The sequence below is a fragment of the Sceloporus occidentalis genome, unplaced genomic scaffold (assembly GCF_023333645.1).
Source record: "Sceloporus occidentalis isolate IW3139 unplaced genomic scaffold, rSceOcc1.0.p SCAF_16, whole genome shotgun sequence".
NCBI classification, from domain to species: domain Eukaryota; kingdom Metazoa; phylum Chordata; class Lepidosauria; order Squamata; family Phrynosomatidae; genus Sceloporus; species Sceloporus occidentalis.
In genome coordinates this window covers 13,081,399-13,096,225 of record NW_028316996.1, presented here as the reverse complement: position 1 = coordinate 13,096,225, position 14,827 = coordinate 13,081,399, and the positions used below count along the sequence as shown (strand labels likewise).

Here is a 14,827-nt window from a genome sequence, read left to right as displayed (position 1 = left end):
ATTACCTGAAACGAGATCAGGATTACATGAAATGAGATCATGAATACATGATAATTAAATATACACACATTTTTTCCTATGTTGATTATTTATGTTGCTTTAATATTTTCCTGCTCTAGAATGACATTTGATGTCAGGTCAGAGTTTCGTATCCCGCTATGTTTGCTTTGACCCCCTCAGATGACAGCGTGTGTCTTCACATTCTTCCCGCACATGTATTTATTCTCAGCACAGTTGAATGTGGGAGTTTGGGAGTGAAAATTAGTAGCAGCTGACATAGCTTGACATACCAGCGCTCACAGATACATCCAGAGTAATACGGGAAATAGAGATGTGCTGTCAAAAAGTAAACCAGGCATATCTTGGTATTTGTTATTTTTTCTTTACTGTTGGATCCCTAACTCTTTGAGTGCCAAGCATGGGTGTTTTCACCACTCGGCCCTTCGGTATTCATATCCTTGGTTACAAAGCATCCAACCACTTCACCCCGATACTTATTTAACGACATGCTGTCTGCCGACACACTTAAGAATGAAATCTTACAAACATACACACACACCCACACGTACTAACACATATATCTAAATCATCTAAAAATGATATGTATGTACACAGGAATGATGATAATAATATTAAAACTAGAATCCCAGTAAATACAGTGACACGTACCAGTGCCATATGTTGATGAAATGGCCGATGGATATCCCCCCATTCCTTGCCCTGGCAAAGTAGGGGTTGCTAAGGGAACCACCGGTGTAGCAAGTGATTGCGCAGACTGAGAGTTATTTATCCTCTGATTCTGAAAAATACAGCAAAATAGTACATTATTCACACATTTTCAAGGTGCATTATTTTTCAAACCCCCTCAAAAACAAAATAAAACATAACAAAAACACACAACTCATGACACAAATTAATCATTTAGCGTGTGGCTCTTGTGAACTCTGCCAGCCCTATCATTTACAATCTTTCAAGAGACCAAGTGTTGCCATGGTAACTAGTTACATCAGCTTCTCCTAGGCAATTGAACTTTCCACAAGTAAAGATTGCTTTATTGTGGGCTAGAAACAGACCTTGTGGAAAACTGATGAAATATGCATACTCAACTACCATTGTTTCTTTATCATTCAAATTTTAAAAAAATAACTTTTAAATTGGTAGTAACGGGTAATAACCTAATTTCACATATCAAAGGCCATGTCTCTGTGTTGTAGTTATGATTACTAACAGCAGATGGCGCTCCAGTACTTTTATCAGTACCTCTAGCTCTCTCACATACACACACACATATATATAAACACACCAATTAATTGATAAATACAGTAACAACTGCATATTTAAATCACTTTTGCCAGAAGAATGGTGCAACGGCATTTCCCCATTTATTTATGATGAATTGGCAACTATTGGCTCTTATATTTACATAAGAGAAAAGTCTTAAAAAAAAAACCCCAAGACGCTAACAACACTTACCAATAGCAGATCCACATCCTCAGACTGAGAGCAAGGGAAAGGAGTATTAATTAACAATTAGTTTCTGAAAATTATTATTTAAGGGCTCTTTCATGTTGCAACACAACATATATAGTGCTCAAAACTCTGATGTTAACCCAGAAATTAAGCGGTTAATGAAAATGCAGAATTCTGTCTAATTTATTGTTTCTCATGCTATTACAGCGATGTCTTGATATAACAAAGTATTGTATCACATAGAGTTACGTTCCAGTGGTGACAATAGTTATGTGGCACCTGGACATCTAACACCAAGAGACAGAAAGACCACTGGGTCCCATAGGATGTTGGAAATGAAACTTCAAAGGAATATGAAATAAATCATTTCTACGACATCTTGTCAGCCTTAAAATAATGGCGTGTAGACTTGCATAATGACCTGCTGTCTTTTTGGAAGGATATAGTGGACTGTAACAAGCAGGTTTATTTAGTATCTTATAAAACATTTCATAGGGACACATGAAAGGTCTTAAAATATTATTATAACTTGTATGTCAATCGTATATCCAAAGATCCATACTGAAACATTTATGTTATTCATCGGTTACAGTCAGAGATTCATTGAATGCATCGTTGATATGAAACAGGATAAATTATAATATAAATTCTTATTATTTTTAAAATAAAATTAATTTTGCAGAGCAGTACTGCGTCCTTTAAAAATAATGAAACAGTGATTACAATATCCAGTTTGGGTAAGAAGCTATTTATTTATTATTCTTCACTATATTTAATGACAGCCATCAGGTTGTCAGAGTTCTCACACTGTAAGAAGACCACATATTCTATCTATGAAATATTTTAAAGTCACCCACTGACATTACCTGTTGTTTTAACATTAATTAATATATACATACTGTATATCTACGCATTTAGTCTTTGTATTCATAAATATTAAAACTAGCTCTTATTTTTAAACCATATTCTTATATATATTAATAGACTGATATACAGACAAGCACTCAAAATGTAGACAGAAAATGTGCATGTCTGTTTTTATGGTAGAAAAATACATTTCCCTTGCTTATCCATAACAGTGTTGCATATAACACAAGGGCGTGTGCTAATTCTTACACCTATATAATGACAATTTATTTATGTTTTATTTTTTAATTTAGTACTAATATATAAATGACCTAATTACCTGTTATTTTTCGATTTGGTGCATGCAGAAAGCGGAATCACATTTGAAATCTGTGCCTAATGTGCAAACCAAGGGGTTGTTTGTGTTTGACCCAGAGTCTTCAAAAGACGCCCAGCTTCCCCAGGTCTCTTCTGGGTTAGTTTCTTCTTCACGGGGCAGGAGAGAGGCATTTGCCACGCCCACTCTCTCCACCCACCAAAGTCTGAATAGCTCTAGCCCTGCCCCTCCACAAAGCCACTCCCCCGGAAGAGGGAGAGCTCTTTTGGAAATGTACATGTATGCTAATGTGATAATAGTTTCACATTTATAAGTAGCTAGCTCTACTGAAGGATGGCCCCATGGTTTTCAAGTGGCCCCTTCTGTATCTGCTGATAACATTGAAAGAAATGTGGCAGCTCAGCGTCCTAAGCAGTAGCCACGTAAAATGCAGAGGCAGCAGATCCACTAAACTAGCTTTGATATTAACACAGTAATATGGGTAAAACAATCTTGTGAATGATGGGTATTCTAAAGAACAGGCAATTTCCTTGATTGCTGAGGACTAGAAATCCTAACATATAAGTAAATTAAGAAGAAATAAACATGAGTTACCACGGAGGGCATAGTATTCTTGCTGCCGGGTGGAATCAGAACTCGGAGATCAGGCTTGCGGTTATTCATCCCCAGGTTCATTGGTGGCGGTGACTTTGCTTGCATATTTTTATTTAGGTTACCAGGTGAGACCAGCAGACCTGGTGAATTACGGTGGTTACCATATCCATTACCTGTTTCAGAATAAAACAAATAATGAGAAATATAGGGACATATACCTGGAATTTCATACAAATTATATATATATCATATCAGAATACATAGATACATTAAAAAGGTACTCAAAATTAAATTATCACCTGCCAAACACTGTTAGGGACATGTATCTAGAGTACACATATTAAAATGAAAGAGTGAATATTTTGTAGATTTTTTGAGTACAAAACCAATATTCAGTAGTCCTCTATTACATCACCTTTTTCCATATAAGGTAACCTATTTGCATATGAGGTCCATATATGTTGCCCTGGATACGTGACTAATCTGCAACATCTTAGAAAATCCCAAACTCATTAAAAACGTATTTAAATGATTTGATCCATTTATACCACGTTTTTACAGTACGCACTATTTTCACTTGTTACGAGAATAAAAATAAAATATATTTGTTTCTTCTTTCACATACAGAAAGGGAGCCCAGACGAGAGGTGAGAAGATATGTTCTTGTGTCTAATTATTCGTGAAGACATCTTATTCCGAGCTTCTTAATTCTAGCACAAATCTTTTCTCATCTCGTGTTTTTTTGTATCCCTACAGTGCTAAATCAACACTTGATGAGAGATTGCTTCCTATTAGGTTCCAACAACACCGCTCTTTGATATGTCAACTTATTGAAACATATGTCTTGCTAATTACATTTGCATGCCTGTGTTTTCTTCCTTGCTTGTGATTGAGGGAATAAGATACGACTTATTTTTATGCTGGTGATTTTTATGATTTCTGACAATCAAGCTGAGTTATGGAAAACAACAAAAAATGACTTTGTAAGGGGCGAAAAAAAAAAAATTGCTTGCAAATGTTGCAAAGTCTTTTAGACGCTAAGGTCTAGGTACAAACATGACGCGTGCACTTAATAGGACATTATGCCAGGGAATGCTCAGACAAAAAAGATAATGGCTGGATTGAATGTTGGAGATGAAACCATCACAAGTAATTGAATAGTAATCCTCCAGTAGATGGAAAAAATGAGTTAAAACAATGATACATTTTATCTGTTTATTAACTCTGGGTAAATATATCTGTTTTTATAACTAGTTTGAGCTGTTCCGACCTACGGAAGGATTACAACTTAATTACTTTATAAGAAAATGGATATAGCTGTATTATCCCAAGAGAAAATTGAGTCTTTCGTTGGTGTTGAAACAATTTATTGTGCCAACGTTGAAAGATCTACAAAGCTAGGTAAGCGTTTTGGGGCCTCAGCAGCCACTTCTTCAGATGTCACCTTTTTAACCAATAAAAGGTATGAAATGTAACTATTCAATAACTTGGGATATCCACCTTAATAAGTCCCTGCTAGTTGTGGCACCAAACAATCAAGGCGTTCAAACATTAAATGATGCCGCCATAGAAACTATTTTATGAATGCATTTTTGTTCTCATTGTGTTTGGCTAACAATGGATAATGTTTGCTTGTTCTTGGCACAAATGAATACAATGTTGAACATAAAGTATAAGCATGTGGTTGTCAGTAAAGAACATCTGGTCTTTAAGGCCACCCCTTAAACGTCATTCTCAGACTGACTTGCAATATTGTGGTCTGGGCTTAAGCTTATATAGCGGATACTGAAAAGGTCTTTTGGACCTTGAAGTCAGTGGCGATTTTTGATGACTTTGATATGGGCAGAAAGCCATGTATAAGAACCTGTGCTCCCTAGGTAAGGAAGCTGCCATAGGTTAAAACACACAAAGAACAGAGGATTCATGGTTTCCTTTTAATAGATGTAACTAGAAAAATTCTCGGAAAGTTAAAAGGAAATCTCACCAAATTTGTTACTACTAGTATCCGATTAATGGCAGCCTCCGGGTCATCAGATAAAAGAAGTTTATTAGAACAAAAGGAAATAAAATTAGGGTTTGTTTTTTTAATACTAGGAGAAAAATATGTTGGTTTTTTTATGGGACTTCCCCATTAAACTGGTAATTTACATATTTCTATCTGGTCTACTAAAATGGGGCCAAACAACTCGTGGAAAGGGTGCAGACTTTGTAATAGCTGACACTAATAGACTAAGACAGTTCTAGAATGTACTGGATTGGAAAAAAATCCACTTCAACCAAAAGTATAAACACTTTGGAGAATCGTCAATCTCAAAGCGCCAAGTTTTCTATTTTTTTATAATTTCCTAACTTGACAAAAGATTGTTGTTTTTTTTTTAAAAAATTGCGGTGGAGAAAAAAAAAAGAAAAAGACGACAGTGTCCGAGTATTTTCGTCAAAATTACCAGTCACTTACACAAGTAGGGTTGTGAAATATGGTATTATTTTGCAGTTTAGAAGAAATATTATATTTTCTATGGCAAAGAAAATGATCACTTAGTTAAGTTCTCTTTTCAAATCTAGAATATTTCGTGACGTTTTCATATTTATGCAATAGCTTTGGTGCTGTACACTGTTAAATCGGTATACAAAGGTTGAAAAAGAATAAATCCATTTACATTTGAAAGAGATTTAAAGAAAAGGGGAAAACTTAAATGCACATTTTAAACCTGCACCAAACCTATACTTTACAATTACATTCCTTCTGGAAAACGATCAAATTAAATGGGTCTGTATGTGCTGTGTCACATTCCACTGCCCACTTGAAAGCGCAAAAATTATATGTCATAAATGAATAGATTTCCTGATTATACAGTGTAAGAAAATGGAAAACAGATGGATTTACAGAAAGCGTGCACTATACTTTTAAAGCTAAATTCTGAATGAAATTCATAGCTGCGTGTAGAACCCAAAAACATCTAGAACATCAAAAACAAAATCACAGCAATAATATAAATTTAGTATAATTTAAGGCTTATAATTTAGGAGCAGGTCCCTTAGAAAATATTACTATGTGTTTATGGGGCATCTCTAATTATCATAATAAAATAAATGAATATTCCTGTATTAATTGACAGCCTCGATATGGCTTTACATTCGTACTGGAATATGCACATTTTTTACAATTATTCATCTTAGTAAATCTGATTTGAAAGTTTACCAAAATATACAAATGATGTTTCAAAAATAATATTTATGAAAAAAATGGCTTATATATTTTGGTCTACATTACACACATTTGGGACATGTTAGCAGGTAATAGATGTAAAAATCAGTTCATCTATTTTATTACAAAAAATATATCATTAATTAAAATGTATCACTTTATAAATTAATATTTATCACACTGGCACATCTATTTCGCTTTATGATAGATTTTAATGTCAAGACAGGTCCCCTTTTGTAAACAGTATTACTTTAAATCTCTTACTTAAGCAATACAAACTCATAAACCCTTCAGAATTAGAAAAATGTTCCCTATGGTACCTTAGGTTTCAGCGGTGTTAAATAAATATTAGAATAATTCAACAGAAAATATAAAGGCTCAGGAATGTCTCACTGTGTGTTTGTCTTCCATGAAATCCACAGTCAAATTCTCTTTATTAATCTATTTTTCATTAAGTTTCCAGTTATTCTTCTGTTTTTCTGTAGCAAAAGAGAAGGCTTTTGTGGAAAGAAGCCTCTCCTACGAACAGTCATATTTGACTATATTCATATCTTACTAGGGGGGTCTGGGCCGGACTTGAATCCAGTAGCATGGAGTTTGGGACGAGCATTTAGGGACTCAGCACTCACTCAGTTAAGTGTGATCTTACCCTCTATCCCATGGCCTTTATGATAACCTGGAGACTTCTGTCTGCTGAGAAGGACTTGGCTTAGCTTTCACGCTAGCTCCACAAGCAGGGCTAGGCTCTGGCTTATGAGGTCCCTCTAGTTTTGTCCAACGCACCCTTTTGTCAAATGTCATTTTTCAGCATAATTAAAGAGCCATTGTCTTCTCTATAATAATTGAAAGAATCTTCTAAGTCTACTCCCAGGAAGACATCCAAGTAAGTAAATTAACATACTGCATGTGTCTCCATGTCCACTTATAGTAATAATTTGGAGAAGACTGCTTACATAACAGAAAAGATCTAATTGTGCCATATATACTAGGACAATTAAAATAGGTTGTCCTTCACAATATTTTTTTTAACTGAAAAAAATCCCTTGACAGAATACATGCTGTCCTTGAGTGCTAAAGAACTCAAGTAAACAGACTCAAAATAAAGTGGAAGGAAATACACAAAATAAGCTATTCAACCGAATAAACAAACTTCTAACAAAGGTACAAATGGGAATGCGCAGGTTACGAGAAATGAGTATATCCAATGAGCTAAAGGGAAAGAGGTTCATCAAGGAGTGATGGGGGGCTCTGGGCCAAACATCAGATAAACGTGCTATTAATAAACCACAAGGCATTAATTTGGACAAGAAATGATATCAATACATATATATATATATATATATATATATATTTGATTCATTATTCTGTATTTGATAGGTGTGCACCGATTCCTTGCTTTATTGTATGGCATGTTGGTTATTTCAGCAGCAGCCTTGTATCTCTATTTATTGTAGAATATTTGCCACCTAGTAAGTCTACATCTAATATATTAATAAAAAAAATAATAATTTAACTAAAAAAAGATTATCTCTTAGTTTTGATATTTCTTCATCTTTTTAAATGGCATATAGAAGAGGAAAAAAACGGTATGTGTTCTCTATTTACAGCTCTATGTTTACAGGCTCCGTAATGTATACTAATATTTAAATATGAATTTATATCAAACAAGTCATGTAATACTTGGGTTGCAAGAACTCTGTTTCTTACTTTAGGAGAAGAATATGGAAATCAACTGCACTCTGTGAAATTATTAGCATCACATGGTGGATTGTAACATTTTCAAATGCAATTTCACAGCATTTATAGTAAAGAATTGTAAACCAGGTTTAATTTTAGGAAACAATATTCTATGTTTTCCTTTTTTTTGTTGACTGTTTTCCTGACTGTAAACAAAAGCTAACCGTGATCTGCAAGAAAATTCCACTATAAATATACATCTTCTCGAAATATGAAATTCAAGCTATTTTGGCTCATTTGAAAAAAAGTTGAAATATCAATACAGTAAGAAAATGACTAATTTTCTATTATATGTATGTACCGGTTTCTTAAACTGATTGCCCCCTATATAATTCCAGTAATTAAATATATGCTGGCATCTCACAATACCATTTGGGTTTTGCAAACCAATTCAATATGTGAACACTGGTTGCTTTTGATGGTTAAGAGTTTTCTATAAAGCTTTGATTCCAAGCTTTTCACTTAGTTTGGAATGGAAAATGTAAAACACAGAGATGCAATAAGGACTCTAACCCAGACATATTTCTCTTATTTAAAACTACCTAAGATATACTGTGGATCGATGGTACAATTAAAAGCCAGCTGCAAAACATTAACACCAAGCATAAAAAGAAATAAAATTAGATGCCAGCTGAAATCTGTACAGTTGTTTCATAAAGGGAACTCTAAGATACAGTTTCAGTTTTATTTTTACCACTATTTTTATAATGCACATACCTCTTTATAAATATTCCTTAATCTAAGCGATTATATATATATATATATATATATATATATATATAATCGCTTAGATTAAGGAATATTTATAAAGAGGTATGTGCATTATAAAAATATCGGTAAAAATATAACTGAAACTGTATATATATATATTCCCTGAATCAATTTAATATTATTTATCACATATTCAGTACAGGCAAGGACCCTAACACTAGAAGGATCTGGGTACAGCAGGTTTACTGGGATTTTTTATATTCCTATTTTCCGGATTTTTTTTTTGCACAATCTATTAATCATTTCTATATTCCTAATCTACATGGTTGCAGAGAATATGAAATCTATATATTTGGAAGAAATTCAAGGCTTCATTATTCTTACCTTCAGTCTTGTGCCATTCTAGTGCTAAAACTTCATTTTTCTGATAATATATTGTCTTAGGATACTAGGATGTGAATAATTATTGACTATTTTGTGTATCCAACATATGCGCTGGTAAAGCATGTTTTGGAAATGAATGTCTCTAAAGCATTTCCAATGTCTTATCATGTGCCCATATCTGTTTTTGTGTCTGCCTGTAAACCAATCAACATCCAACATTACATATAATTTAGAAAATATGGCACTAACATTCTTCACCGACTCATTATGTGTTTGTGTAGCTGCATGTATTTAAATTCTAGTTATGAACCTGCAATGTATACAGATTACCTTACTTGTTCTACCATTGTTTGCTATGGGAAAAAAAAAATCAGTTTCTCGATTTAGCAAGGATCATGAACTCTGTTAGATTAAACCACATGATTATACCACCACCACCACTTTTAACCTATTAAGTACTGAAAATACAAAGCTCTCTGTTACACAGAGGAAGACTAAACAATGGGAACATTTGCTTTCAATGAATCTGAACTAAGAAATATCAATCTCTCCTAAATAGATGTATTGTTAAACATGTCATTGGGCAGACGGTTCAACTTTAACATGAACTCTTCTTCTTAACTGTCTTTTTATAAAAAGTCTCTCTTCTTAATCCACCACACGAGCCTGTGCAGTGACAGCATTAGATACTACACAAAGCCTATTCATGATAATTCTTCACGGCCTCTGTGATATGATTCCATATTTATCATCACTGTCATGTCAACCACTGGCCAATACACATGTGAAGGGTGCAGTGTAGCATACAGTTGGCACCCAATTTAAGCATCATTTTTTGTATTTGAGCTGTCCCTAAAAATCCTTACAACCAACATTCATGGAACATGGGGCATCAATACATGAAGGCTGGGTGTAGTGCAAAAAAATCTCTATTCTTCATCCAGTTACCCTTACTGGGCTAGTTATCTAATGTCAGTATGTGTTAAAGGGTGCAATAATAAAATGAACTCAAGAACGGAGGAGTCATGCACCATTTTAATGGATGATGGATTACAATCTATTTGTAATGGTGAATTTCCATTAATGTTCTACATCTTGTAGAAACGGTGCTGGTCCTAGAACTGGATTGGTGGACACCTGCATGAATTACAATGCAGCAACCCTAATATCCCTCAAAGTATTAAATTTCATTGAACTTTCCCTATACTCATAGAATTCTAAATAGGTGAGCTTATGGTCTGTCTATAGCATTTTTTGTATGACTCCCAATGCTGGTAGATTAACCGTGTTGTAACAACATAGACATGGACATGGTGCATGTTGAGGTATATTCAAAACAAGTTACATTTGTGGGAGAGAAGGAACAATGGACATAGTGCAGTTGGTGGTAGTCAGAGATTGACTGGAGAGAGAGAACAAGGATGCTTAGGAAAACAAGTTATGCAGGGGGAGCAGAATAATGTCCTACAGGACTATGGGGGTTCTGAGTAAAAAGCAGGAAACTGTGGTAAAGGGATGGTAGGATGCGATATAAAACACACTAAATACCAGATAGGATCAGAGGCCAAAGTTGGGTGCTGGAAAGTCTGTATACAATGTGGTTGGAAAGGAGAGACTATTTGTGGAGATTATGGCTCAGAATACACAGAAGCACTGTGATGCTTCATTGCCAAGCAAACAGTCCTTAACCATAGAATCGCGGGTGTTTTTGGGGTAGGGGTGGGTGGGCAGTTGTGCATGACTTAACAAAGGGGCCACACAGCCAATCCATCTACACATAGGCAATCTAGGACAATCTAAGAAAAACCTGCTGTACCTATTTATTATGATTTACACGCTGCCATCAATACAATTCAATAATCATGTCAGTAAACAGGGAAAATTCTTGAATTCGGTGGACAACACTACATCTATACCTCATTATGCCTTTTTTCATTTTTTTACAAATGCTTTTTTAATAGAAACAGAATACATTCACAATTTGTTAGTCTTTAAGCTCCTTTTTTGATAGAAAGAAGTCAGGTTTCTGTGAAGCAGTATGTTTGACAGAAGGGTGATAAAAACAAAATTTTACAAATGTTAGTGACAAATAGGAAATGCAGTTAGTTGCATTTTAGTAGATCTCTGTCTCTACGATAGCTGTAGAGGTTGGCATAGCTGCCAGCAAACGCCATGTCCCACGGGGTCTGGAACCACTGCACCCTCTGCTACATTATCTCCTGCTGGACTAGTGAGAGGGAATTGGTCAGTATCGAGAAGGATCTTCCCTGCTTACTCTCCAGTTGCAAGTCTGTGGGCATCAGGTCGTGGAAGTTTTTTTTTTTTTAATTTAAAGAAAACAACATTTTCTATTCATATGGATATCTATGCAAGAATAACAGCATATTACACATTATCTAAATACTCTTGGTTAGAGAACATTTAGTAATTTTGTGCTTTACCTGCACTGGTGCCTGCACCGGTAGTGAGTTCTCCACCCATCAGACCACCTAAGTATTAAAAAAACAAAGCATAGCACCAGTCAGCACTTCTAAACTTGACCTCAGACACCACATCTTAAGTCTCTTCCATAAAACTACAAGGTACGTTAAAGGAAGCATTTCAGTGACCTTAGTTTTGTCTAGTTAGCAATATCATTCATATATACATACAGTATATACAATATATATATATATATATATATATATATATATATATATATATATATAACTTTTTTAAAATTATTTATAATCTTATTTTTATTCTATTTGATCCTGCAGTATAAAAGTTGTCAGATTTAAATGTATATTATTCAATTACTACTCTATGTGTGTTCTTCTTCTTTCGATACACCTGCAACCAATTTAAATGGAGAAATCTTACAATAATCATAATGTCCCTCCAGTGGGCCACCCATCCCAGCAGACCATTCTGACAATAACCCCAGCTGATGTACACAGCGTTATGTGCCTGTGCAATAGAGGAATACTAAAAAAATTGCAGGGCGGTTATTGAGGCGTCCCAAGGGTCTGCTGCTATGAGCCTGTAAGGTCGGAGTGGACCCAGGGCAGCTGATCTTTTTGCCCACTTTTAATAGACTTTTAAGGGCAGAGTGCATTGAATATGTTCAGAAACCATCACTAACTTATGATGTTTGGAATTAAAATAAAATTTATTTGTGCATTTGTGTGTGTTATGGATATTTGCTGAACACAAAGACCTAATCACAGCGCCATTCTTGCCATTACATATGAATATATGTGTGATGTTTTGCTGGGTAGTAGCTTCTTGGTAGTAATATTCCCACACGCAATCAGATCTTCTGTATTATTATTTATTGTTTTATTATAAACGGCATCATGTTCCACGCCATGGTACGATGTGTAAACAGGGCATAACAAGTAGCGTATAACTTAACAATTACAAAAACAAGAGGTAAGGAGGGCCCTGCTCAAATTCGTTTATAATCTAGATGTAATAAAACTGTAAAATATAACAATGTGGCTAATTAGCGTGGAAAATATTAAGTGGAATAAGAAATCTGTGCATTGCTGTTCTTGTACATTCAGAACTGTTTGGTACAATGGATAATATGGCTAATGAGTTGCACTTCATTAGCACACACAGCCATTGGATGCAATACAGCAGATATATTGTTACAAGATGCCTCACTGTTTTCTAAATGTAGCAAATAATTCAGATGTTTTGGCTACATCTTAGGACATGTTTACTGATCACTGTCTGACCACTTAAAGCATTGTGTTCAGTTAAAAACAACACTCATTTATCATACTTGCCATGAGACGGACACAGATGCTCTCTAGTGTGAATGAATGAGTGACACTGATTGCGCAAGCACTGCAGGTCCCAGTGCTTTCTCCCCTAGTGGTGGGTTTGGAATTGATCCCTTCTCAGACCATATTTCAGACCATAAGACCTATAGGGCCTGGATCAAGCTTCCTGAAGATTGTTCCATTTAGAAATAATGGTCTCCTACCCACTGTATTTGGAGGCTTGGGCTGTTCAGAGTATACAGACAGCATGGGATCGCTGACCAAGCCCAAGCAGAGGAAGATCAAGGTCTATAAAATTTCCCATCTGCTCTGTGTCTGTGATCCTGTGACACAGAGCAGTGACACGGCTTTCATATATTTAGATATTCCGCAGGAATTTAAGGCTGGAGTTTATATCTTTCCTGAAATGGCAAGGCAATGCAAGCCATACCTGTGTTACCTGCACTTGGTGGTCGATGTGTCACACCAGGAGACATGCTGTTTCTTTGCAATGATGGGTGGGTCAGGGGCAAAAGGTTGTGATTCCCCAGAGAACCAACTGGATTGCTGTACGCCAGACTGTTGGGATTGCTCACTGGGATAGAAACTGGCATCTCGAAATTGGGAGGTGGAACGGCCTGGTGGGGGGAAAAAAAGCAATAAGATACTAAGTATTATTGGTTTCACTTTTTCAAGAATACTTTTGATACTTCAAGAACTAAAACTCATCAATCAAAAAGATAAAATATAATTTACATTTATACCAGTTTTAGTTAAAGAATAGGTAGCTAGTTATATGATCATATTCACTGAATAGAGAGTTTTCACTATTCATTATGCCCAACAACAGCAGGTTTCTTAAGCAAGAGCTGGTCTTGTATAATGCATGGGTGACAATATTGTACAAATATTGCATGAAATATTGAACAAATCTCTCTGATTTATGTTTACATTATACAGGGCTGCAAAAGCCCTTCCTACAGCAGAAGCTCACTGAGGTTGGACCTTCATAATATAAAGTTATAACCACAACTCTCCCAAAGCCCCAAATAATAAATATTACATGCTGATTTCATTGAAACATTCTGTCTTAATTGTTATACTTTACAAAGGATACTAAAACACCACAACAAGGTATTTAATGCATATTGTGCCATAAATATCTCAGTGTTTCAACTTAAATGCCTTATATCATTTACAAGTAAGATCAGTTTATATTGCCTCTACGATATGAAATAACAAAAACTACAATTTCCCAAACAACACTTAAAATAATCCCATATATAGGCTAATATATATTAATTAGACAAAGCTTGCTGGATGTTAATAAATGTTATACTGTCTCCAGTAATGACTTGCAGCTGTTCCTTGATCATGCATGTGTCTCTCAAACATCCACAACACGCATAGAATGAAAGTCATTTAAGTGTAAAGGAAACAGAAACTACCTGTTGAAAAAAGGGTTTGCTTTATTCATAGAACACTAATATACGTATTAATCCTAGGCGTACCACATATACATTGTAATATGTAGTCAGTCGCGATTTGCCCACAAACTTGCCCTTGCCAAGGGCAGTAAGGGCAACATTTATTTAAGGAAAAGATTAGTGGCACATGGTCAATGGTAAATGGTTTCTATTTAAATTTAGTGGAAAACACTATGTAAATGTTTGTGGCTCCTTTTGTAAATTAAAGAGATAACATAATAATAAGATAATATAATAATAGGAAGAAGATCAGAGTTATACTGTTCTTGTGATATATATGTACTCTTAGGGAGCAGGTTTGTAA

General features: G+C 35.0%; 1 protein-coding gene across 11 annotated transcripts in view; it reads right to left on the bottom strand.

The window, feature by feature from the left end:
- The window catches only part of LOC149303046 (myocyte-specific enhancer factor 2C-like), a 56,206-nt gene that overhangs the window by 6,969 nt on the left and 34,410 nt on the right, over positions 1–14,827 (bottom strand). For 7 of the 11 annotated variants that reach the window (XM_089481921.1, XM_089481926.1, XM_089481919.1 and 4 more), the window contains 4 exons: positions 13,488–13,674; positions 11,726–11,773; positions 3,248–3,420; positions 670–799 (listed from right to left, as the gene is read on the bottom strand). In XM_089481921.1, the coding sequence (XP_089338047.1) occupies positions 670–799; positions 3,248–3,420; positions 11,726–11,773; positions 13,488–13,674 (538 nt within the window). Of the gene's footprint in view, positions 1–669; positions 800–1,473; positions 1,498–3,247; positions 3,421–11,725; positions 11,774–13,487; positions 13,675–14,827 lie in introns of all 11 variants that reach the window. The other 4 variants (XM_089481920.1, XM_089481925.1, XM_089481928.1 and 1 more) reach the window with 1 other exon arrangement.